The following is a 26,452-nucleotide window of genomic DNA, read 5'->3' on the forward strand; positions in this document are numbered from 1 at the left end:
GCCTCACGGAGCCTGGCTAAATACCGCGGAAGCGCAGAACGCTCGTCAACTTTAATTGAACCGAATCCCGCAGGGTTTGTCGGAATCGGAGGGCGTGTAGCGGGAGAGACAGGGCCGACAACACCGCGGGACACGACTGGAAGCTCCGGGTCCCACACAAAAGAGACTTCAGGCAAAAACCAGAGCCGGGGAGGCAGGCAGGGTCAGCCAGGAGATGGCCGCACGTTCCCGCCGCTCCCTCGGGCCGCGGCCGTTGGTGGGCGTGGCGATCAGTCTCGCGGGAGCGGCGGTTGGGCGGGCCGTTGTCCCCGAGGGCGGGGCGAGTTGCTAAGGAAATGACAGCCCGCAGCGGCTCACCGTGCCAGCAGGGCGGGGTCTGGAGCAGCGCGTTTCCGCTTCCGCTCTCTCCCCGCTCCCGTCCCGTTACCGCCTCCTGGCCCGCCTCGCGCCTTTCGCCGGCACCTTGCGTCGGCTGCGCAGCCGGGCTTGCTCCCTGCCACGCGCGCCCCCGGGGCCCCGGCTCCGGCGCCGGCAAGGGTCGTGTGCCGCTCGCCTGCCCCACAGGCCGCCGGCCAGCCGCCGCCATGGGTGCCTACCTCTCCCAACCCAACACGGTGAAGTGCTCCGGGGACGGGGTTGGCGCCCCGCGCCTCCCGTTGCCCTACGGCTTCTCCGCCATGCAAGGCTGGCGCGTCTCCATGGAGGTGAGGCGACAGGGCCCCAGAGGCTGGCCGCTGCACGGCGAGAGCCTGACAGAGAAAGGGAGCGGGGGAGGGGATGGGGCTCTCCTCGGGCGAGGGTCCCTAACGGGAGCCTGCGGCCACAGTGCGGGAGGCGGCGGCCAGCGCGGGATCCGGGCGGAGAGGGAGCAGCTTGAGCTGGGGGACCGCGGCGCGTTGGCCGGTAGCGCCGAGAGGCTGCCATGTGGGGAGAGGCACCTTCCGCCCACTGGCCGCGGGCTCTCGGTGCCTTCGCGCCATCCTCTGCTGCCAGCCCAGCCCTCCGGGCTCCCAGGCGGCGCGGGGTGTAGTTGTCAGAGCGGAGAGGAAGGGATCGCTGCTTGTTCGTTGATTTGCGGAATAGATGCGGATGACGGGTTCGTTTTTATTCTTCAAATACGTGATGTGGCAGGCCTCTTGGGGCTAGAAACTTGATGGAGAAAAGGAGCCCGGGCGGATAATGTGTTTCCCATTCTTAACCCTTCCTTGAGTTAGTCTTGGACACCTCGTGTTAATTTGCGAGGCTCCGCTTGACCTTCGAGAATTGTCACTCGTTTGTATTCTTTTCGAAACCTTTTACGACCTTTAGGAAAAGCATTGGGCCAGTCACTAGCCTTGCTTTTTTTTTTTAATTATGCTCATAATTTTTTTTCTCGATTTCTTTAAAACTTACTAAGTTAGCATTCGCCTGTGCTTATAATGTAGTTTACTCGGTTTTCAATCATTTCAGCAAATTGTTTTCTTCACAATCTGTAGATAACTTTTTTTCTTAAAGAAAAATCCACCTTAGATGAAAGGAAAAACAAACATCTGTATTAACAACGTTGAGCAAATGGACGTGAAACTGCATTGAACAGGGAAAACTCGTTGGTAGATGGGAGTTGGAAAGCTGGACAGTAAATGTCTTTGAGAAATTCGGTGAGCTCTAGGTAGAGGGACTAGGTAAATGCTCTAATTATGTCTGAAATTGAGGTTTATCTCCTTAGTAGGTGGGCTTCAGGTAACAGCCAAATGCTGTCTCTCTTGGGGATTTTTCTCAAATCCCTCGCTCCTCCCTGTGGTTAACTCTGGAATGACAGTGTGAACTTATTTGTTCTCAGACTCAGAATTTATTCTCTCAGCAGCCTCAGATAATGGTCCTAGCATTATCTATAATACATCTAGATAAACAGTTTCAACAAGGAGAGGGTCATATCCATCGGTCTCATCTGCCTTAGTGCCCACATTTGACAACTTGGAAATTGAGTTCTAAAAGGTTAGGACACTTGTACCTAGATACAAAGAATTGCTATATATTGTTTGGGACAGGAGGTGCTCATTTTATAGGTGTCAAACCAATTTCTCGGTGATACACTATAGAACTAAGTGGGTATAGTTAGAGACACCTGGATATAGTTTCAGAAGACGAGCCTTAGGGATGGCCCAGTGGCTAAGAGCCCTTGCTGTTCTAGCAGGGGACCAGAGTTTGATTCTCAGCACCAATGTCAAGCAGCTCACAGTCACCTGTTAAATACTGCTCCAGAGAATCCAGTGCCCTCTTCTGGCCTCTGCTGCTACCTTATTCTCTCATTGGTTCATTCATTCAACGTGGGGGATGGGGTCATAGTGTTAGCCTGAGTTAGGTGATGGTGTTTTCTTTTAGTGACTGTCTCATCTCATAGACTTTTGAAGTTTCTCATTCCTTGATTTCTATTTCTGTGGGATGAAACATTTTTCCACTTTGTGGGGAACTCTTTCTAGTTTTTTAATTTTAATTTTTTTTTTTAATGAATTGAGTTGCTTGAGTGTTTTCAAACCCAGGGATTCTGTGTTTTTACTTGTCTGCTAAGTATTTCCTTTTGATTTTTGGTTTCTGCACTGGTGATTAGAGAACTACTTCATTTTTAGTTTAGGGCTGTTTGGTGTGAAGAATTTTGCTTGACTGTTCTTGCGATCATAATCTTAATTCTAAAAGGCAATCAACCTACTTGAGCATTAAAGCCTTCCTGCTATGCTAATCTTGGAGTACTATTTCAGACCCTTTTCTGCTTCATAGATACTTTTCTTTCTAGGTTTGTTTCCTTCCTCAAAGTATCACATAGTATCTTTGCTATTGTAAGAAAAGAACTAAGATACTATGGTTTCTAGTCTCTTAATGAACCTTTTCAGAAAATAAGCTCTTGGCCTAGTAATCTACATAGCTCAGTGGTCCAGAAAGGTGGGGAAAGGTTGTAGTACATCTTTATCCCTCCTTTCCTAGAGAACAGGCTTGATTCCACCTATTAATGAAGCCCATTTACATTGTTGGCTTGGTCCTAATGACTGAGTTCAGGTAAGGTTAATTAGTATACCTTACAGAGGTTGCTAAAATTCTGAGACATAGATTTTAGTCTTAGACCTGTTTTATTCTTTCTCTTGAAGCAAGGGTGAATGGTAGTCATCAAAAGCTGACATTTTATACTTTCTGCCTGTTTCCTACCCTCTTGCTGTGGAACTGGAATTGGGGGGAGGTGTCAATACCATAGCAAAATGTTTCCTCCTTCATGGTTTGGAGGATCCTACAACTGGTTGAGCTGTGTTCTTTGGGGTTAAGAGTAGGAGGGGGTGCTGAGAAATGTAAACAATTGTGAGGTTTTGGTGGCTGATGAGAAGTCCAGCCTAAAGGCTATGTACTGTTAAAAAGGAAAAGGAATTTTGAGGCTCCTCTGAGAAAAACAAAAACAGTTTTCTATGGAGAATTAGGATTTACAAAATTCAATAACTATTTTTCTTTTTTAAAAGGCTGTGTCAATGTCTTTTTACATTTATTTCTTGTGTGGGTGTATGCATGTGTCATAGTACACATAAAGAGTTCAAAGGACAGCTCGTGGAAATTTAATCTCCACTTCTTCCATGTGGGTTTTAGGGATTGGCTTGGGTTGCCAGACTTGGTGGCAAGTACCTTTACCTACTGTCACCTCTGCAGCCTTTTGGGGGAGCTGAGGGGAAAAGACAGGAACTTACTATGTAGTTCTGTCAGTTCTGGAATTTGTGGGTTTCCTCCTGTCTCTGTCTCCTGAATATTAGGATTACAGGTATGCGTTGCCATGCCCTATTTGGTATTGATATGTTTTGAGTTTAATTTTGAGTAGTAGTCATAAAAGATTAATCAAGGGTCTGAAGAGATGATGAAGTAATAGATAAGAGTATTTGATGCTCTTCTAGAGGACTCTGATTTGATTCTCAGCACCCATGTGGTGACCTGTAGCCACTTGTAACTCCAGTTCCAGGGGATCTAGCACCTTATCCAGGCCTCCTGAGGCACCAGGTATACATGTAATGTACAGATAAATATTTAGGCAAAATACCCATGCATATAAAGTAAAAATATATTGTAATTGGATGTTTCTCTCCTGCTCACCAGTTCCCAAATAAGCACTCAGAGGCTTAATATTACTTATAAATGCTTGACCCATATAGCTCAGGATTGTTACTAGCCAATTCTTACACTTAAATTAACCCGTATTTCTATTTATGCTTTGCCACTTGGTTCATGGCTTGTTGTCTCATACATGTCCGGTTTTCTTTTTTTTTTTTTTTTTTTTTTTTTTTTTTTTTTTGTGGTTTTTTGAGACAGGGTTTCTCTGTGGTTTTGGAGCCTGTCCTGGAACTAGCTCTTGTAGACCAGGCTGGTCTCGAACTCACAGAGATCCGCCTGGCTCTGCCTCCCGAGTGCTGGGATTAAAGGCGTGCGCCACCACCGCCCGGCATGTCCGGTTTTCTTGGTGGCTGCCTGGCATCTCTTGACTTCACCGTTTCTCCTAGAGTCCTCTGTCTAGATATCCTGCCTATACTTCCTGTCTATCAGCCTATCAATTTTTCATTAACCAATGAGAGTAATACATATTCACAGTTATATATAATCATGGGATTATTATACAGCATTTCCCCCTTTTTTTCTAATCAAAAAGGAAGGTATTTTTCAACATACATAGTAATATATATAAAAACATAAACAGAATGATTATTAAATAGGAATTACAGTTACAATATCCAGTCTATTTGTATTTGACAAAATTAGGGAAAATACTCTACCATTTATCTTATTTTTGTGAGTCTAAAGTTTTATATATTATTTACTTTCTATTATAACTCTAACTATATTTAGTATTCAACTCCATCAAAGACCCCAGAAAGATGAAATGTTACCCTTACCCAAAGTTCTCTGCAACGTTGGGGCATCCACCTCTGACCGACAGGTCTAGAATTATCTGACAGACTTTCTTGTGAAGCAGGGAATTCTAAGGACTGACCACCTTTTCAAAGTTTGGCAGTTGCCTTTTATGTTCTTCTGGTCCAGTTTGGACAGTAACTGTGAGCAACTGAGGCAAGACCAGTTTCTTTGCCCACATGGCTAGATTTTGCCACAAAGAAGAGAAGCCCCATATGGACTTTCTTAAATGCCCATAATCCTCTTTGAAGTAATTGTGCTTCAGAAGCAGACGTGTCTCACAGTCGAGAAAACTTTGGTAAGGTCTTAAAACATTTTAAATGTTATATTCTGTAGGGCTTGGAAGTGTTTGAAGATTGCCTATCTATCTGAAATATCTGATGACCTTGAAAATCTAACATGATTGTAAGTTTGCTATTGTAGATGATTATTAATCTCTATTTCTTTCTTTTTTTTTTTTTTTTTTTTTTTTTGGTTTTCCGAGACAAGGTTTCTCTGTGGTTTTGGAGCCTGTCCTGGAACTAGCTCTTGTAGACCAGGCTGGTCTCGAACTCACAGAGATCCGCCTGCCTCTGCCTCCCGAGTGCTGGGATTAAAGGCGTGCGCCACCGCCGCCCAGCTAATCTCTATTTCTTAATTTTAATAGAGATTCGCCTGGCTCTGCCTCATGTGCTTAAAGGCATATTCCACCACCACCCCTCATATTGTATTTTTAAATGAGCTGCATAAACATAATATCCTAAAAGAACGGGGTATATATACAGTATAGCAAAAATAATGTTAAATTTATGTCAATAAACCAAAATCCATACTAATGTAAAATATGTGAGATTAACAGTTGTTTTTTGGATTAAAGTAGATTCAGTAATCTACCCTTTTATCCTATCATTTCTATATCTCCCTTTTTTTTAAAACAAGATCCCTGAATCTAATCTGCTTTGGTTAGTTTTTTTCCAACCTCCCTAAATGATGACAAACATTCATAATTTATTTTTGGGAATGTGGGCTTAGTTCTCTAAACTACTTCCTTTGGTTGGGGCCACTGGTTATCTTTGTGAAACCCTGAAAAATTTTAAGATTATGATCAAGTCCTGGCTGGAGTATTCTGTGAGACTAGATGGTTTCAGCCAGCATCCTTGAAGCTGTTTCTGGATGTAGAATTCAGAGGAAACTGTTGAGATGTTGGATCGTCTGGCCATTTGTTCCTATTGGAGGTTTTTCATGGGGGGTCTTCCTCAGTGAAACCTGATTTTTTTCTTAACCCAGAGTGAATCCAGAGTCTCTCATTTCCTGTGGAAACAAAAGCATAACCTATCCCCCAAAGTAACATTGAAGTCAAAATTTATTTTTTGATTTTTTTTTTTCAAGACAGGGTTTCTCTCTGTAAACAGCCCTAGCTGTCCTGGAACTAGCTCTTGTAGACCAGGCTGAGATCTGCCTGCCTCTGCTTCCCGAGTACTGGGAATAAAGGCAGGCATGCACCCACCGCCAGCAGCTTCAGTTTTCTTTTTTCTTTCTTTTTTTTTTTGCATTTTTTTTCGAGACAGGGTTTCTCCGTAGCTTTTTTTTTTTTTTTTTTTTTTTGATTTTTCGAGACAGGGTTTCTCCGTAGCTTTTTGGTTCCTGTCCTGGAACTAGCTCTGTAGACCAGGCTGGCCTCGAACCCACAGAGATCCGCCTGCCTCTGCCTCCCGAGTGCTGGGATTAAAGGCGTGCGCCACCACCGCCCGGCAGCTTCAGTTTTCTTAATGGAGAAAGTATAAGATGGAATATCATGAAGTGTGCCTTAGGGTTCTGTTTCAGAGAGGGAATGAATCTATGGTTAAGGAGCATTTTATTACCTGATCCTCAAATGTGTTTTAAAACACCTTCTATTTACTGAACTAGCTCAAAATTCCTTTGTCTAGGGCAGTATTTTTTTTTTGGGGGGGGGGGTTTTCGAGACAGGGTTTCTCCGTAGCTTTTGATTCCTGTCCTGGAACTAGCTGTTGTAGACCAGGCTGGCCTCGAACTCACAGAGATCCGCCTGCCTCTGCCTCCCGAGTGCTGGGATTAAAGGTGTGCGCCACCACTGCCCGGCTAGGGCAGTATTTTTCAACCTTCCTAATGTACCACCTTTTATTTAATACAGTTCCTCATGTTGTTATGACCCATAACCATAAAATTATTTTCGTTGCTATTTCATAACTAATTTTGCTACTGCTGTGAATCATAAATATTTTTGGAGATAGAGGTTTGTCGAAGGGGTCCTGACCTACAAGTTAAGAATCTATCTCTGGTCTAGGACATAGTCAAACCTTTTTTTTTTTTTTAAATTTATTTGTGTATTTTATGTATATGAATGCTCTATTTGAAATGCTTGCATAACAGAAGAGGGCACCAGATCTCATTACAGATGGTTGTCGGCCACCATGTGGTTGCTGGGATTTGAACTCAGGACCTCTGGAAGAGCAGTCAGTGCTCTTAACTACTGAGTCATCTCTCCAGCCCCAAACTTTTTTTTTTTTTTTTTTTTGAGGCAGAGTTTCTCTGTGTAGCCCTGGCTGTACTGTAATTTACTCTGTAGACCAGGCTGGCCATGAACTCAGATCCACCTACCTCTACCTACAAAGTGCTGGAGTTAAAGTTGTGCTCTACCACTGCCTAATTTTATCTTACATTAATTTACATTGTCTGGTTTGCCTCTTCTGAACATTTTATGAGAATTGAATTGACCTTTTGAGTTAACAAGTTTTATTTTATGTATATGAATATTTTTCTCAAAAACATGTTTGTATACTGTGTACATGCCTGGTTCCCATGGAGAAGAGATCTTCTGGAACGGGAGTTCCAGGTGTTTGTGGGCCACCATGTGGATGCTAAGAATTGTACTGGGGTCCTCTGTAAGAGCAGCAAGTGCTTTTAGTCACTGAGCTATCTTTCCAGCCCTAGAGTTTGTCAGTTTTATTTGAAAATGGTACAATTGGCTGAGTGGTGGTGGCACATGCCTTTAATTCCAGCACTCGAGAGGTAGAGGCAGGCTGATCTCTGTGAGTTCGAGGCCAGCCTGGTCTACAAGAGCTAGTTCCAGGACAGGCTCCAAAGCCACAGAGAAACCCTGTCTTTAAAAAAACAATGGTACAATGGAGCCCTGCCATCCTAGAGTACTGGTGGTGTTGGTTTCTGGCTCAGGGGAATCTGCAAGAGAAGAATGTGCCATTTACCAGGGGAAACAGAGAGGACGGTGAGATGGTGGCTGGTATGTCACCTTTAACATCAAGCTGCTTTTACTAAGTCTAATTTTTTTTTAATATTTATTTATTTATTTATTATGTATACAGCATTCCTTCCATGTATGCCTGCAGGCCAGAAGAGGGCACCAGACCTCATTACAGATGGTTGTGAGCCACTATATGGTTGCTGGGAATTGAACTCAAGACCTTTGGAAGAGCAGGCAATGCTCTTAACCTCTGAGCCATCTCTCCAGCCCCCCTAAGTATAATTTTTAAGTGTTTTTTGTTACATTTCTTTATTCATTCATGTGTATATGTGTCTGCATGCTTGTGCCACAATGCCCATTTAGACATCAGAAGACAATTTGCAGGAAGTGGTTCTGTATTTCCTTGATGTTGATTCCTAGTATCACATTCAGATCATCAGGCTTGGCTGAGTCATCTTGCTGGCCCTAAATTTTATATATATATTGGTTTTTCGAGACAGGGTTTCTCTGTGGTTTTGGAGCCTGTCCTGGAACTAGCTCTTGTAGACCAGACTGGTCTCGAACGCATAGAGATCCGCCTGCCTCTGCCTCCCAAGTGCTGGGATTAAAGGCGTTGCGCCACCACCGCCCGGCTGGCCCTAAATTTTTTTTTTTTTTGATTTTTTGAGACAGGGTTTCTCCGTAGCTTTTGGTTCCTGTCCTGGAACTAGCTCTTGTAGACCAGGCTGGCCTCGAACTCACAGAGATCCGCCTGCCTCTGCCTCCCGAGTGCTGGGATTAAAGGCGTGCGCCACCACCGCCCGGCTCGGCCCTAAATTTTTTTAAGGCAGGGTTCCTCTGTAGGTTAGAGCCTGTTCTGGAGCTCTCTCTATGTAGACCAGGCTGGCATGAAAGTCACAGAAATTCTCCTGCCTCTGCCTCCCAGTTGCTGGGATTATAGATAGATGTGCGCCACCACCACCTGGCTTAATTTTTTTAAGATTAAATTTTTAAAGATTTTTAAAATTTTATTTTATGTGTATGAGTGTTTTGCATATGTGTTTGTATGTGCACCATGTGTCTATCTGGTTCCCATAGAAGTCAGAAGAGAGGCTTGGATACTCTGGAACTGGGGGTGCAAATAGTTGTGAGCCGCCACATTGGTGCTGGAAACCTAATCCAGGTTTTCTTGAGGAACAACAAATGCTCTTAACCAGTAAACTGTTTCCTCCAACCCCCATTTGTAGTTTTAAATGTCATTAAATGTATTGTGACTCAGTCCTTCATTTTTAATAGCTCAATAATATTTCTCTGTAACTTTGTTTCTTTGCTGATAGATGATTATATTTGCACGCTTGCTTATTGTGAATAATGGTGCTCTGCACATGAGTGTACAACTTTCTGTGTGGAAATATATCTTGGGAGTATACCTAAGAATGGAAATGATATGAGTGATACTAGGAAATGTGTAGATACCCTTTATCTGTATCTAGTCATGTTAAAATCCTTGAAATCATTAACGTCTTGTATGCTAATGAACTGAGTGATAACTCGTACACCCTGTGTATCTTTAAGATGAGGGATTGTCACAAGAAAAACAGGTGTAGTAGTAGATGGTTGGCATCCTCTAGGGCATCCTCTGTGATGAAATGCTCAGTAGTAACAGCTCTGGGTTCTATGGTTGCTGAGTCTACTGAGCTCTGGAAAGGGATGTCTTCATTTGAATGGCAGTCACAGAAAATGGGGACTGAGTGGAGAAGGGAAGGGGGACATGTAAATGGTGGCGATTGATTTATTATTTCTGGTGACTAGTTATGTGGAGTTTCAGCACTCATCCTTAACTTCTGGGGATGGCAGAGGAGCTGGTAGGTTAATGCCAATGGCCATGATTTGATTAATCAGTGCCTGTGTAATACCAAAAGAGGCAGGGAACTTACAATATGTGTGGAGATCACCAGAGGGCATGGAAGCTGAGCCTCACATTCAGTCTGTTGAGATGGTTTGATGATACCCATCCCTGGGCTCACTAAATGTTTCCCTGAATTCTGTGATTTGCACTAGCAAATTGATTGAACCTAGGGAAGGAGGTGCCGGAACTTCCTGTCTACTGCTTTAGGATTATTTATTTGACGTGTGAGGAAAAGCCTTGAGGTTACAAAAGTGTTTGATATTGTGAGAATACTACCACTGAGGTATAGCTCCATCCCTTATAGATAAGCTCTTGCCAGGGTAAGGAGCTTCTCTTCCTAGTTTGGTTGAATTTTTCTGTCATGAGTGGATTTTAAGTTTTGCCAAATCTTTTTGTTTTTTAAATTTTTGTTTTAGTATGTCTGCATATGCTTGCATGTGTGCCTAGGTGCCCACAGGATCCAGAAGGGGGTATAGAATCGCTTGGAGGTAGAATACCAGGTGTTTGTGAGCTCTTTAATGTGGGTTCTAATATTCGAACTCTGATCCTAATAGGGCAGTAAGTGTTCTTAATGGCTGAGTCATCTCTCCAGCCCTGTCAACTGCTCAATTGAATTTTTGCTTTTTTTGCTGGTGGGGGTGTCGGGGGTGGGAGGTATTGAGATAGGATTTCGCTGTATATCCCTGGATGTCTTGGAACTCATTCTATAGATCAAGGCTGGTCTTTAACTTAAGAGATCTCTCCTGCTTCTGCCTCTGAGTGCTGGAATTAAACTTGTGAGCTGCCACCACCCAGCTTGTTCGTTCTCGTTCTCTCTCTCTCTCTCTCTCTCTCTCTCTCTCTCTCTCTCTTCACCTGGAGGTTTCTCATCTTGCCTGGTCCTGTAGCCCCTTTTTAAATAACCACTCAGAGGCTTAATCTTAATTATATACTGTTTGACCTCTTAGCTCAGGCTTATTACTAACTAGCTCTTACAACTTAAATTAACCCATAATTCTTATCTGTGTTTAGCCACATGGCTTGGTACCTTTTCTCAGTAAGGCATTCTCATCTTACTATCTGTATCTAGCTGGTGACTGTCTCTCTGCTTTTCCTCTTCCCAGAATTCTTCTGGTCTGGTTGCCCTGCCTGTACTCCCTGCCTGGCTACTGGCCAATCAGCATTTTATTAAACCAAATCTTTACAGTGTACAAGAGCACTATCCCAGGGCTGGAGAGATGGCTCAGAGGTTAAGAGCATTGCCTGCTCTTCCAAAGGTCCTGAGTTCAATTCCCAGCAACCACATGGTGGTGCACAACCATCTGTAATGGGGTCTGGTGCCCTCTTCTGGCCTGCAGGCATACACACAGACAGAATATTGTATACATAATAAACAAATAAATATTTAAAAAAAAGAAAAAGAAATAAAAAAAGAGCACTATCCCACAGCATTTTCTTTATTTCTTCTTCCTCCTTTTCTTCCTTTTTAATCTATTAAAATAACCACATGGCTTTGTAATTGTTTTATACAATTAATGTATGATATACTACATTAATTAATTTTTTAAATTTATTTATTATGTATATATAGTGTTCTGCATGCGTATCTGCCTGCACTCCAGAAGGGGACACCAGATCTCATTACAGGTGGTGGTGAGCCACCATGTGGTTGCTTGGACTTGAACTCTGGACCTCTGGAAGAGAAATCAGTGCTCTTAACCGCTGAGCCATCTCTCCAGCCCTACATTAATTAATTTTGAATGTTAAGTCTAGTTTATATTCAGGGAATGAATTGCTTTGATCATTGAGTATAAGCCTTTTAAAGTTGCTGGATTTGGTTGACTACCATTTTGTTGAGTTTTTTTGTTTGTTTTTCTGAGATAGGGTTTCTCTATAGAGCCCTGGCTGTCCTGGAACTCACTTTGTAGACCAGGCTGTTCTTGAACTCAGAGATCAGCCTGCCTCAGCCTCCCTAGTGCTAGGGTTAAAGATATGTGTCTCGACCTTGTTGTAATAATAAGTTATCTACCTGTAGTTTCTTTGAGATATATTTGTTTAGTTTTAGTATAAGGGTAATAGGACCTCGTAGAATTAGTTGGAGGTATTTCCTCTTAATCTATGTTTTGGAAATTTGGGAAGAATTGGCACAGGTGTCTCTTGGAATCAACAAAGATTCTTGTATTCAGGATGTCCTGTTAAGATTCTCAAATCCCTTATATAAAATGAGGAGATGTGTTGTTACATGCCTTTAGTCCCAGCATTCTGGAGACAGAGGCAGTCAGATCTCAGGCCAGCCTTGTTTATATAGTGAGTTCCAGGCTAGACAAGGCTACATAGTAAGACCCTGTCTCAAAAACCAAATTAATAATAATAGTATTGTTTACATATAATTCAACTGTGCCATCTCATAAAGTTTAAATTGTCTCTAGGTTACTTATGTTGCCCAATTGGACCAATTATAATATTTCTATTTGGTAGAGTTCACCTGGGAAGCCATCTTAGTTTGGACTTTTGTTGTAGAAAGTTGGGTTTGTTTTCAGATCTTTCTGAGACTGTCCTCACTATTTAACGCAAGTTGACTTCTAACTCACAACAGTCCTCATGCTTCCCAATACTGGGATTAAAATAGGTGTATGGTGTTGGGCCAAGGTGGCCTTTAATCCCAGCACTTGGGAGGCAGAGGCAGGCAGATCTCTCTCTGTGAGTTCAAGGCCAACCTGGTCTATAAGAGCTAATTCCTTAACAACTAGATAGGACTATTAACACAGAGAAACCTGTCTCAAAAAAACAAAACAAAAAACAAAAAAAAAACAAAACAAACAAATTAACTAAAAATAGGTGTATGGCTAACACTTCTGGCTAGGTGTTTTTTTTTTCTTTTTCTTTCTTTCTTTTTGTTTGTTTGTTTGTTTTTGGTTTTTCAAGACAGGGTTTCTCTGAGTAGTCCTGGCTGGCCTCGAACTCAGAGATCCACATGCCTCTGCTTCCCAGGTGCACACCATTGCCAGGTTCTGGCTAGGTGTTTTAATTGTGTACAGTCTAAAGCTAAATGTGATAGTGTATGTTTGTAATCCTAGCACTTGAGAAATTGAGGCATGAATTCAGGGATTATCTATGTGACACAAAACCCCATTTCAGAAGGAAAAGAACAATGCATTTTGTAGTGTTCAATATATTCACACTTGTGTAATTAGTTTTCAGAACTCTTCATTCTGGAAAGCTGGAAGTCTGTAATCACAGACAGTTCGCAGTCCCTGGTACACTCTTTTATGCTCTGAATGACTTTTTTTTTTAATTTTAAATGGTAGGAAAATTGAGATGTTATCCCATTATGTAGCCCTAAATGACCTAGGATTATCTACTTGTATCAGGCTCTCCTTGTACTTGCCATAATCTTTGTGCCTCTGCCTCCCAAGTGTTAGGATTAGAGGTATGTACCACTGTGCCTGGTTTAATTTTTATTTTTCATCAAATACAAATAAAAATAAATATATAAAATAAAAATGCATATAGTGTGTGTGCATGTGTTTGTACAGTATCTCCCTACTCAGTGTGGTGGTATGCATGTGTTTGAATATCTGCCAGAAAACTGGCATCAGATGGTTTCCTGTGTCTCCTTGAATCTCCTTGCCATCTTATTTTTTGAAACATTGCTCACTGAACCCTGAGGTCATCCATTTGGATCTTCCTATCTCTGCCTCTCATCCCCATACACCCAGGGCTTGGATTACAGAGAGATTGCTGCCCAGTTGTTTTGTTTTCTGAGACAGGTTCTCACTTATGTAGCCCTGTGCTGACTGGCTTTTATGTGAGTACTGGGAATCAGTTGCGTGGTAACATTTTACCAACTGAGCCATCTTTCCAGGCCGAATGCACCTAATTTTTAAAGATATATATATATCTTTATATATATATATATATTAGGGCTGTTTGGTTTATTTGTTTATTATTAAATGTATTTGCTGTTTCTTATGTGTGTGTATGGAGAGCCATGCACAGGCCACAGTGTACATAATGAAGGTCAGAGGATAACTTGTGTCTGTTCTCTCCTTCTATGTGGGACCCATAAACCCAATATCAGATCATCAGGCTTAGTGGCAAGTACCTTTAACTACTGAGCCATCTCAGTAGCCTGTAGTCCAAATTTCTAATTGGCCTTAATATAAACCTGACGTCAGATATTAAGGGGTGAAAACTAAAAGATCAAAGAAGCAGATCTGCCAGCTACTAGTCTCTACGAAATCTTCAAGCCAAATGGGGTATCCGTCTCTACAAGTCCTCAAACCAAATCCCTTGAGTTTCTGTATCTTCCCCATCTTATATTCCTCTCTCTGCCTAGCCATATCCCTTCCTGTCTCTACCTCCCTAGTGCTGGGATTAAAGGCATGTGACTCTCAAATACTGGGATTAAAGGTGTGAGCCATCACTGCCTGACTCTGTTCCTCTTTGAAGATGAGTCAATCTTGTGAGCCCAGGGTGGTCTTGAACTCACAGAGATCTGTCTACCTCTGCCTCCCAAGTGCTGGGATTAAAGATGTTTTTCACCACTGCCTGGCCTCTATGGCTAACTAGATGCTTGCTCCACACTCTGATCCTCAGACAAGCTTTATTTGTTACAGCGCAAGCAAAATACCAAGCCCTTTTGTTTGGTTATTTGACATTGGGTCCAGTGTAGTGTAGGCTGCTCTCAAACTCACTGTATAGTTGAAGATGTTTGTTTCTCTGTATGGTCAGCTCTAGCTGTCCTGGAACTTGCTTTGTAGATCAGGTTGACCTTGAACTCATAGAGCTCTGCCTGCCTCTGCCTCCTGAGTGCAGAGAGTAAAGGCATATGCCGCCACCACCCACCTTATTGTTCTTATTGGAGACTTCTGTGTTCCTATTTGTAGGAGTACTGAAGTGGAATAGACAGCCTCAAGAACAATCAGTTGAAAGTATAGAAGTATAGTTCTTCACTAAATTCAAGAGAACCTGAAACAGTGACAACATGGTTTGTACTTGTCAGTTCTTCAAAGTACTAGAGAATGAAGCCTGCAAAAAAGGTTGTTTGGATTGCTCGTAACGTGGTTTTGCTGTAAATGAAATATTGATAGAGAAGGATTTGAGATCAGGACTTAAATAAGAAATGTTAGTCTAGGAAGAGAAGAACTAGAAATAAAGGAAAGTTTAGAGAAGTAAGGAAAAACTCTTGAGGTAGAATACTGAAGATGAAGTATTTCTGCTAAGGGAACAATAATGTGAGAGGTTAGCCTTTCAGCCAAGCGTGAGAGAGTAGCACTGGAGAACTTGGACAGTGTGGGAAGACTTGAGACTAGCTGTGTACACAGAATACACACACTCACAAATGCTGAATCAAAGTCGTGGCCACAGTCAACATGATCTCATACATTTTGTAACCAACAGTACTTAGTGTTTCTGATTCAGGACTGTCTAAAGAAAGCAGTTGGCAGTTATACAAGGTTGGATGAGTTTTTTAGATTGCTAAGAGATAGTGTCGAAATACTTGGCTGTGGTTCAGAAAAGGACAAAAAAGCCCAGGGTAAAGATTCTGAGTAAAGATGTAAGTGAAATTAAAGTTCTTAGAGAAGGTGGAATAATTCCAAATAATAACTTAGATCTATATTCTCATTGAAAGTGAAAAAGTAATGTAGAATCATTCTAGGAACTAAGACCTGGATATGAGATGAATCTATTGTGGGCATTTCTCTTTAAGAAAAAGGATAGGCAAGAAAAGTGTGAACCAAGTGCCAATTTTCAGAGCAGAATATCTGTATAGCAAATGGCATTTTACAATTTTGTGTCATCTTGGTGACTGTCCTAGATAAAATGGTTAAACCATTACTGTTATTACATATTATAAAAGAGGATAAAATTGACACAAGGAAGTTCCCAGAAGATCATTTAGTACAGTCCACCCTTTCCTCTGTATCAGCTAATCCTGCCAACCTCATATCAAAAATATTTGGAAAAGGCTAACTAAAGTGACGTATCCTGTTATTCCAGCACTTTCGGGGATGAGACAGGAGAACCATGAGTTTGAGGATAGCCATGTAATGGGGACCCTATCTCAAAAACAGAACAAAGCTGGCCTGGCATGGTGGTGCACACCTTTAATCCCAGCACTTGGGGGAGGAAGGTCAGAAGCAAGTTGTTGAGTTTGAAGACAGCCAGGACTATATAGAAAGACACTCTCTTGAAAAAACAACCAACCAAGAAAACAAGAACAAAAACCATAGCAAAACAAAAATTTGGGAGAGGGGGAACGTGGCTATGTTGAATATGTATTAATCTCTAATTGAACCCAAAATACTTACTTCTTGATGTTATTCTTTAAGAATACAGCATATCAAGTATTTTTATAATATTTACATTGAATTAAATAATGTGAGTAATCTAGAAGTGATTTAAAGTGTACAGATAGGGCCAGACATGGTGGTGAATGAATACCTTTGATCCGGCACTCAGGATCTGCAGAGGATATGCAGAGGCAGACAGATCTGCATAGCAAGTTCCAGGCCAGCCATGGCTGCATAGTGAGGATCCTGTCTCATAAACAACAACAACAAAAAATTCAAGTATATAGGAGGATCTGTGTAGATGGTTGCAGTGGATGCTGTGCCATTTTGTGAAAGGGACTGGAGCATATGTAGATTTAGTATTAACAAAGTATTCTAGAAAAGCAGTATGCCATAGATACCAAGAAAATGGCCCTCTGTGGTAGAGTGGTACCCAAGGTCTTGGCTTGTCATTATTTAGATTGGGGAAAAAAAGGTTATTATTCTGTAGAAAATTAAGTGTATGTTGAAAAATAGAAAAAAATATTATTCATCCCCTGCTTTTAAGTTTAATATATTGTCTTCCAAGCACTAAATATACCTTTAACGTTTTTCTTTATTAATTTAATATATTGTGAACTTATTTCTCTAACACACATGAATCATTTTTTGTGTACATAAACATACCTTTAATACTATTTATTTTGATTGAGAGAAGGTTTTACTGTGTAGCATAAGTTGATCTCAAAGTAATGATCCTCCTGCCTCAGTCTCCTTAGTGATGCAGATGTAAACCAGATGCTTGACTTGGTACTTAACCATTTCTTTCCTCCCCCCTACCCCCCTAAGGTTTCTCTGTAGCTTTTTGGGGCCTGTCCTGGACCTTGCTCTATAGACCAGGCTGGCCTCGAACTCACAGAGATCCGCCTGCCTCTGTTCCCCAAGTGCTGGGATTAAAGGGGTGGGCCACCACTGCCCTGCGGTACTTATCGTTTCTAATAGCTATTTATCTTCTATTGGAGAAGTTAGTTCCATTTGCAATCATTAGTAGCAGTTTGGGTGGTTTATAGTTTCTTTCGTATTTTAGGTAGGATCTCACTGTGTAGACCAGGCAGGTCTTGATCTGCCGGCCTCTACCCCCTGAGTGCTGGGATTAAAGGTGTATGCCAACAAACCCAGTTTTGTTTTGTTTTTAAAAATTTTTTTTATTGATATTTATTGAGCTCTACATTTTTCTCAGCTCCCCTCCCTGACTCTCCACTCTCCACTTCAATCTTCCCCCAAGGTCTCCATGCTCCCAATTTACTCAGGAGATCATGTTTTTTTCTAGTTTCTACTTCCCATGTAGATTAGATCTATGTAAGTCTCTTTTAGTGTCCTCATTGTTGTCTAAGTTCTCTGGGATTGTGGTTTATAGGCTGGCTTTCTTTGCTTATGTTTAACCACCTATGAGTGAGTACATGTGATAATTGTCTTTCTGTGCCTGGGTTATCTCACTCAAATTAATGCGTTCTAGCTCCATCCATTTTCCTGCAAAATTCAAGATGTCGTTCATTACTTTTTTCTGCTGTGTAGTACTCCATTGTGTAAATGTACCACATTTTTCTTATCCATTCTTTGATTGAGCTGCATTTAGGTTGTTTTCAGGTTCTGGCTATGACAAACAAAGCTGCTATGAACATAGTTGAGCACATGTCCTTGTGGCATGATTGAGCATCCTTTGGATATATACCCAAAAGTGGTATTACTGGGTCTTGAAGAAGGTTGTTTCCTAATTTTCTGAGAAATCACCACACTGACATCCAAAGGGGTTGTGCCAGCTTGCATTCCCACCAGCAGTGCAGAAGTGTTCCCTTTTCCCCACAACCTCTCCAGCATAAGTTGTCATCAGTGTTTTTGATCTTGGCCATTCTTACAGGTGTAAGATGGAATCTCAGAGTTGTTTTGATTTGCATTTCTCTGATGACTTAAGGATGTTGAACATTTCCTTAAGTGTCTTTCAGCCATTTTAGATTCCTCTGTTGAGAGTTCTCTGTTTAGGTCTGTACTCCATTTTTTATTGGATTATAATTTGGAGATCAGACCTCTGTCTGATGTGGGGTTAGTGAAGATCTTTTTCCATTCTGTAGGCTGTCATTTTGTCTTGTTGACCATGTCCTTTGCTTTACAGAAGCTTTTCAGTCTCAGGAGGTCCCATTCATTAATTGTTTCTCTCAGTGTCTGTGCTGCTGGGGTCCTATTTAGGAAGTGGTTCCTTGTGCCAATGCGTTCAAGTGTACTTCCCACTTTCTCTTCTATGAGGTTGTATGTAGTTGGATTTATGTTGAGGTCTTTGATCCATTTGGACTTGAGTTTTGTGCATGGTGATAGATGTGGATCTATTTTCATTCTTCTACATGTTGATATCCATTTATGCCAGCACCACTTGTTAAATATGCTTTTTTTTCCCATTTGATATTTTTTGCTTCTTTATCAAAGAGCAGGTGTTCGAAAATGTGTGGATTGATCCCCAGGTCTTCTATTTGGTTCCATTGGTTCTCCTGTCTGTTCTTATTCCAATATCAGGCTGTTTTCAGTACTGTAGCTCTGTAGTAGAGTTTGAAGTCAGGGACTGTGATGCCGCCAGAAGTTCTGTTATTGCACAGGATTGTTTTGGCTATCCTGGGTTTTTTGCTTTTCCATATTAAGTTAAGTACCGTTCTTTCAAGATCTTTGAAGAATTTTGCTGGAATTTTGATGGGCATTACGTTGAATCTGTAACAAACCCAGTTTAAAATTGTTTTTGTTATTCAACAATGCTATAATAAGTTGTTTTGCTTTCTCTTGTGAACTTCTTGCTGTGTTTCCCTAGCTGACCTTAAGATCATGGCAAGTCTCCCACTTCAGCCTCCCAAGTGCTAGGATTATAGGCATATACTGCCATGTTCAGCATTTAAATTTAAATATTCTCATGCATATACTTCCTGCAACCTTGTCTAATTATTTTCATAAAACAATTGTCAAATTTCTAGATCACTTTAGAAAAGGTTTAAAGATTTATATGTATATGTCTATGTCTGTATGAGTTTATGCCATGTATGTGCAAGTACCTATGGAGGCCAAAAATAGGCATTGGATCCCTTGGAGTTGGAATCACAGGTAATTGTGAGTCTCAGCAGGGTACTGGGAAATGAACCCCAGTACTGTGTAAGAGCAGTCAAGTGCATTTTAACTCAGGATTTCTCCAGCCCTAACCTTAGAAACTTTGATACATGTTAGCAAGTTGTTCTCCAAGAAACTTAATTTACAACCTGGTTGTTTGGGCTATAAGAAGGTGTTTCTGCTTCACTCTTACTGCCACTGGATATTATTACTTTCTAATTCTAATTTTGTATGAAAGGATATTTCTGCATTAGTGTTTAAACTGGACTCCAGTGGTCATTGAACTGATTTTAATGTTACTTAAATGTGAACAGACATGGTGGGACATGGCTTTATCCCAGCACCTGGGAAGCAGAGGCAGGCGGATCTGTAAGTTAGAGGCCAGTCTGGTCCACAGAGGGAGTTCTAGGACAGCCAGGGCTACACAGAGAAACACTATCTCAAAAACGAACAAAACAAATTTTATGTTAACAAACAAGACTACAAAATTAGCAGGATTATAAAACCAATATTAAAATGATACAATTGTACACGTCAGAATTGGATGGTCCTCAGGAATTAGTGGTAACTGCTGAGGTAGAAGCTCTTAGGGGTTAGCATGCATACACTTACCCTGTGTTTATCCAATGTTAGTTCAGTTCTACTGCTTTTCTGTAATTCAAGCTAGTTCTCCATTAGGGTGTTGAGTATGTGGGACAGGGCCTACTCTAGTCCAGACGGTTCTTTTTTTTTTTTTTTTAAATTAGAAAATTCCAAGAATGGGTTCAATACACATTTATTTAAAGTGAGGCATCTGCAGAACAAATAATTCTTAAATTGTGATTCAGGTTGAAACAACTTCATAAAAATATGCTGAGACCAGGCACATCCACAGATCTCAACTACAAGATCACTTCTTTGCCTATTATTCTTTCTCTTTTCTTTCCCGAATAACTTCTTTCAGATAGGGTTTAAGGTAGAATTTGTCCTCCTCATATTTTGTCCACTGCTCCTTAGGCAAGATCTGATGCCGCATGCTCAGGTCCAGGGCTCTCTTAATTCGAAACATTCTGTCATTATAAAGATGCTCAGGAAGCCTTCTTATGGCTTCTTCCACATCTTCAGTCTCATGTAGTGTATCATCTCGCATTAATCCCAGTTTGTTGAATCCAACAACATTATAATACCATTTTCGGGGCTGGAGAGATGGCTTAGAGGTTAAGAGCACTGCCTGCTCTTCCAAAGGTCCTGAGTTCAATTCCCAGCAACCACATGGTGACTCACAACCATCTGTAATGAGGTCTGGTGTCCTCTTCTGGCCTGCAGGCATACACACAGACAGAATACTGTATACTTAATAAATAAATAAATAAATATTTTTAAAAAAATTACCATTTTCGAAAACCATACAGCAGGTCTGCCCGCCATCATGACCTGAGATCGAAGCCCAGACAGTTCTTGAACTTACTGCAGTTCTCTTACTTTAGCTTCCTCAAGTGCTGGGTTACAATACAAGCCAGCTTGCCTATTAGTGCTTCCTATATATTATGTATTTATCTCACTGGAAAATTTTTCATGAATCACTTGACCTTGTCTCCTTTTGTTTGTTGATTTAGCCCAAACATGGAACACATTCTGGCACATAATAGATTCTCAAATATTTGATTAGTAACTGCATTCTTAGGAACATTGATGTTTGAGATGATGCAGAGCAATAGGTAATCCTAAATACAAATGAGAATGCTCTTACATGATAAGAAGAGAGTAGGAAAGTCTAGGAAGATAAACACTGGCTTAGGGGAAGACTAGCTATTGTGACCCATAGGGGAGTCGTGGAAGAGGGAGAATGTGACCTTTGCTCTGTGGTACTTAACTAAGTCCTGGAGATGAGACAAAAAAGGCACTGCAGTTGATGATGACCATAGATATGCTATTTGTTTCTAGGACCTTTGTATTGGTGACATGAAAGGGAGAAATTCTTTTTTCGATGTCTTTCTTCCCTACCTTATGTTTTATTTTCTTAGCCAAGAACTATGCCATAGTTTTAGTTCAGCTCCAATAAAAGAATTACTACATTCAGATTTTTCAGTATTGATAAAATTTTAAAATGCTGATGTCTGAAAGAGGAAGGAGAAATATGATTGAAATTAACTCATCTGACAGGCGGTGGTGACGCACACCTTTAATCCCAGTACTCGGGAGGCAGAGGCAGGTGGATGTCTGAGTTTGAGGACAGCCTGGTCTATAGAGTGAGTTCCAGAACAGCCAGGGCTACACAGAGACGCTGTCTCGAACCCCCTCCCCCCAAAAAAATTAACTCACGCAAGGTAAGTAACCACTAACAGTGCTTATTAGCATTTATCCCTTCTGTTTGAAGAGAGTATCTGTAAGGAAGCTTTAGTATATACCTTTTGGTATATAGCCAAAAGTGGTATTGCTGGGTCTTGAGGAAGGCTGTCTCCTAATTTTCTGAGAAATCACCACACTGACATCCAAAGGGGTTGTGCCAGCTTGCATTCCCACCAGCAGTGCAGAAGTGTTCCCTTTCCCCACAGCCTCTCCTGCATAAGTTGTCGTCAGTGTTTTTGATCTTGGCCATTCTTACAGGTGTAAGATGGAATCTCAGAGTTGTTTTGATTTGCATTTCTCTGATGACTAAGGATGTTGAACATTTCCTTAAGTGTCTTTCAGCCATTTTAGATTCCTCTGTTGAGAGTTTTCTGTTTAGGTCTGTACCCCCTTTTTTATTGGATTATTTGTTCTTTTGATGACCAATTTCTTGAATTCTTTGTATATTTTGGAGATTAGCCCTCTGTCTGATGTGGGGTTGGTGAAGATCTTTTCCCATTCTGTAGGCTGCCATTTTGTTTTGTTAACTGTGTCCTTTGCTTTACAGAAGCTTCTCAGTTTCAGGAGGTCCCATTTATTAATTGTTTCTCTCAGTGTCTGTGCTATTGGGGTTATATTTAGGAAGTGTGGCTGGTTTTATGTTGAGGTCTTTCATCCATTTGGACTTGAGTTTTGTGCATGGTGATAGATATGGGTCTATTCATTTTTCTACATGTTGATATCCAGTTATGCCAGCACCACTTGTTAAATATGCTTTATGTTGAGGTCCTTGAGCCACTTGGACTTGAGTTTTCTGCAAGGCAATAGATATGGATCTATTTGCAATCTTCTACATGTTAACATCCAGTCAAATGCCAGCACCATTTGTTAAAGATGTTTTCCTTTTTCCATTTTATCATTTTGACTTTGTCAAAAACCAGTTGTTCATATGTGCATGTATTAATGTCAGGGACTTCACTTCAATTGCATTGTTCACCTGTATGTTTTTGTACCAATACCAAGCTGTTTTTTATTACTATAGCTCTATAGTAGAGCTTGAGGTCAGGGATAGTGATGCCTCCAGAAGTTCCTTTATTGTACAGGATTGCTTTAGCTATTATGGGTTTTTTTGTTTTTCCATGTGACATTGAGTAATGTTTTTTCAAGGTCTGTGAAGAATTATGTTGGGATTTTGATGGGGATTGCATTGAATCTGTAGATTGCGTTTGGTAAGATTGCCATTTTTGTTATGTCGACCCTACCTGTCCAAGAACATAGAAGATCTTTCTATTTTCTGATGTCTTCTTCAGTTTCTTTCTTAAGAGACTTAAAGTTTTTGTCATACAGGTCTTTTACTTGTTTGGCTAGAGTTACCCCAAGATATTTATATTTGTGGCTATTGTGAAGGGTAATGTTCCTCTGATTTTTTTCTCTTGGCCTGTCTATAATTTGTGTATAGGAGGCTGTAACTTTATTGTTTAAATCTCCTGTATTGTTTAGTTTGGAGGGAGGGTATTCCCAAGCTGTGATAGCATGTGTGGTCAAAAGACAACTTCTGGGAATTGGTTATTTTCCTTCTACCATGCCTGTGGGTCCTGGTGCTCAAATTCAAGTATATAGGCTTGGCAGCAAGCATGTTTACTCTCTGAGCCATCACATGGACCCAAAGTAACTGTAAAGAGCCTGTATTTCGATTCTATAGCTTGGAAGGGTCAGACCTACATTTACTAAACATCCAGTAACCAAATATTCTTCTCTGGATCAAGATCTAGAGAAAAGCCGGGCGTGGTGGCGCACGCCTTTAATCCCAGCACTCGGGAGGCAGAGGCAGGCAGATCTCTGTGAGTTCTAGACCAGCCTGGTCTACAGAGCTAGTTCCAGGACAGGCTCCAAAGCCACAGAGAAACCCTGTCTCGAAAAACCAAAAAAAAAAAAAAAAAAAAGATCTAGGGAAAATGCTATATTACAGAGGTGATGATCTGAGTATGCTTTTCTTTCTTTGTTTTTTTTTTGCTTGTGTTTGTTTTGTTTTGTTTTTCAAGACAGGGTTTCTCTGTGGCTTTGAAGCCTCTCCTGGAACTAGCTCTTGTAGACCAGGCTGGCTTCGAACTCACCAAGATCCACCTTCCTCTGCCTCCCAAGTGCTGGGATTAAAGGTGTGCACCACCGTCTGGCGAATCTGCTTTTCTTATTCCTTTTGTTCCCTTCTTTGCCTTCCTCTCCTATATTTTTATCAACCTATCTAACTTTCTCATTTCTAATCCATGTTTGCCCAGCCAGAGAAGGATTGTGCTGTGAAGATCGGGAAGCACCTTGTGGCCTGAAATATAGGAGAAATGGCTTTAAACTTGAGACATGCTGATTATGTTCTTTCTTCTTCTAGGATGCTCATAACTGTATTCCTGAGCTGGACAACGAGACAGCCATGTTTTCTGTCTACGATGGACATGGAGGTAACTTTAGCAGATCTTATTGGTAACCCTAGACTTTAACGGGCAAGAGAAGGGATGCTTTTGTTCTTTTACTTTCCAGGCTTGAACTAAATATAATAGGTAAGGAAAACTCAAGGGATATGTTAATATACTCCTCAGAGAAATGATATTGAAATCTGTTGTCCGGGTCAGACTTTCTCATTGTTCTACAGCTAGGTCTCAGGTATGTTAAGGTGTTTATCACCTGTGTCCTTGCATGTGGGCAGCGTTGTTTTGTTAATAAAACCTTTCTTTTAGGTGAGGAAGTTGCCTTGTACTGTGCCAAATATCTTCCTGATATTATCAAAGATCAGAAGGCCTACAAGGAAGGCAAGCTACAGAAGGTCTGTCTTTCTACACTGTTAATTTTCCACCTTAATTCTTGGAGGGTTCTCCCTCATTTTCTAACCTTTGGCTTCTCTTTGCTCTCTAGCTATTGATTATCTATAGCATTTTTTCCTCAGAGTCCTATGTTCAAAACAAGCTTCTTCCCAGTTGGATATTTTCAGAATTACCTTATCCGCGGGTCTCTAAACCATTTTCTCTATTTGTGTGTATCTTAGTGGGATTGATCACTCCTGAATTTGCATCCCAACTGTGTGCTTGTGAATGTGTATATTAGGTAGTTCATTTGTACCCACTACTTTTGTCTTACACTACCTTACTTAAATTCAGGCTTTAGAAGATGCCTTCTTGGCTATTGATGCCAAATTGACCACAGAGGAAGTCATTAAGGAACTGGCACAGATTGCAGGGAGACCCACAGAAGACGAGGATGATAAAGAAAAAGTAGCAGATGAAGATGATGGTGAGTGCATCCTGTTAGAGAGAAATAAACAGCTTATTATCCGTTCTAATAAAGGATGTCTTCCTAAGGACCAGGAGAATTTTCACATTAAGAACCCTATATGCGGGGGCTGGAGAGATGGCTCAGAGGTTAAGAGCACTGGCTGCTCTTCCAAAGGTCCTGAGTTCAATTCCCAGCAACCATATGGTGGCTCACAACCATCTGTAATGGGGTCTGGTGCCCTCTTCTGGCCTGCACGCATACATGGAAGGAATGCTGTATACATAATAAATAAATAAATATTTAAAAAAAAAAAAAAGAAGAACCCTATATGCCCGGGCGGTGGTGGCACACGCCTTTAATCCCAGCACTCGGGAGGCAGAGGCAGTTGGACCTCTGTGAGTTCGAGACCAGCCTGGTCTACAAGAGCTAGTTCCAGGACAGGCTCCAAAACCACAGAGAAACCTTGTCTCGAAAAACCAAAAAAAAAAAAAAAAAAAAAGAACCCTATATGGTATTCTATATTATATGTTGCTGTAGCAAAGAGAATCAATCTTTGTCTAGTGCATAGCTCTAAGCATTTTTGCATATATCGTGTTTTGTTATTTTGATGTGGTTTTCCTGGTTCATATATATATATATATGTTATATATACACCTATGTTATATATTATATATGTTTTTTTTTCAAGGCTGGGGCGGTTATTAGCCTTGATAGCCAGATATTACAACTTAATCCTTCCAAACTAATATATGAGCTATCTGTGTCCTCAGTGTAAAGGTTTCAAGTTAACAGTACAAATGAGAGGTACAATAGGGAAATAAACTGGTGTTCCTCGGACTAAGAAAGACCAGAAGAAGACTATTGAGGAGACAGTGAGACTTGATTAGTGAGTGGAGCCTCATAAGTGGGAGGTAATCGGGAAGTGCATCGTCACATCACAGGAGGTGTTGAACTAGTTAATGGGACTGATAGCCTGTGAGGAGTCTGGGCTGGGGGCGTTGATTTAGCCTCTTCCCTGCAGTGGACAATGAGGAGGCTGCACTGCTGCATGAAGAGGCTACCATGACTATTGAAGAGTTGCTGACACGATACGGGCAGAACTGTCAGAAGGGACCTACCCACGCCAAATCTGGAACTGGGACAGGCGACGAACCAGGGCCTCAGGGCCTCAATGGGGAGGCTGGACCTGAGGACCCATCTAGGGAAACTCCTTCCCAGGAAAATGGCCCCACAGCCAAAGGTCACACAGGCCTTTCCTCTAACTCGGAACATGAGACTGAGGCAGGCCAAATTGGTGAGCCTGGTACTGCTACTGGTGAGGCTGGACCTTCCTGCTCTTCAGCCTCTGACAAGCTGCCTCGAGTTGCTAAGTCCAAGTTCTTTGAGGACAGTGAGGATGAATCCGATGAGGCGGAGGAGGAAGAGGATGACAGTGAGGTAAGGGCCGGTGAAGCTGCAGTGAGGGCTGTGTAATGCCATCCCTAGCCTCAACTC

The 26,452-nt window shown here is 41.4% G+C and overlaps 2 protein-coding genes across 2 annotated transcripts in view; one reads left to right on the forward strand and one right to left on the reverse strand.

Annotated features, from left to right (window-relative positions):
- Window positions 1–400: 400 nt before the first annotated feature.
- The window catches only part of LOC121433100 (protein phosphatase 1G), a 29,523-nt gene continuing 3,471 nt past the window's right edge, over window positions 401–26,452 (forward strand). Inside the window, exons 1-5 of the mRNA XM_041631359.1 lie at window positions 401–704; window positions 24,081–24,150; window positions 24,427–24,512; window positions 24,844–24,976; window positions 25,980–26,395. Of these exons, the coding sequence (XP_041487293.1) occupies window positions 585–704; window positions 24,081–24,150; window positions 24,427–24,512; window positions 24,844–24,976; window positions 25,980–26,395 (825 nt within the window). The 5' untranslated portion in view covers window positions 401–584. The remainder of the gene's footprint in view (window positions 705–24,080; window positions 24,151–24,426; window positions 24,513–24,843; window positions 24,977–25,979; window positions 26,396–26,452) is intronic.
- Window positions 20,154–20,529, reverse strand: LOC121433101 (cytochrome b-c1 complex subunit 7-like). Its single transcript, XM_041631360.1, has one exon. The coding sequence runs from the start codon at window positions 20,517–20,519 to the stop codon at window positions 20,295–20,297; it is 225 nt and encodes a 74-aa protein (XP_041487294.1). The 5' UTR covers window positions 20,520–20,529; the 3' UTR covers window positions 20,154–20,294.

Source organism: Microtus oregoni, unplaced genomic scaffold (assembly GCF_018167655.1).
Source record: "Microtus oregoni isolate MIOR12 unplaced genomic scaffold, Mior012 000036F_ref0000092, whole genome shotgun sequence".
NCBI classification, from domain to species: domain Eukaryota; kingdom Metazoa; phylum Chordata; class Mammalia; order Rodentia; family Cricetidae; genus Microtus; species Microtus oregoni.

What these genes read in the sequence shown, in the direction of transcription:
- LOC121433101 (XM_041631360.1), bottom strand. Translation starts at nt 20,519, where the DNA reads ATGCGAGATGATACACTACATGAGACTGAAGATGTGGAAGAAGCCATA.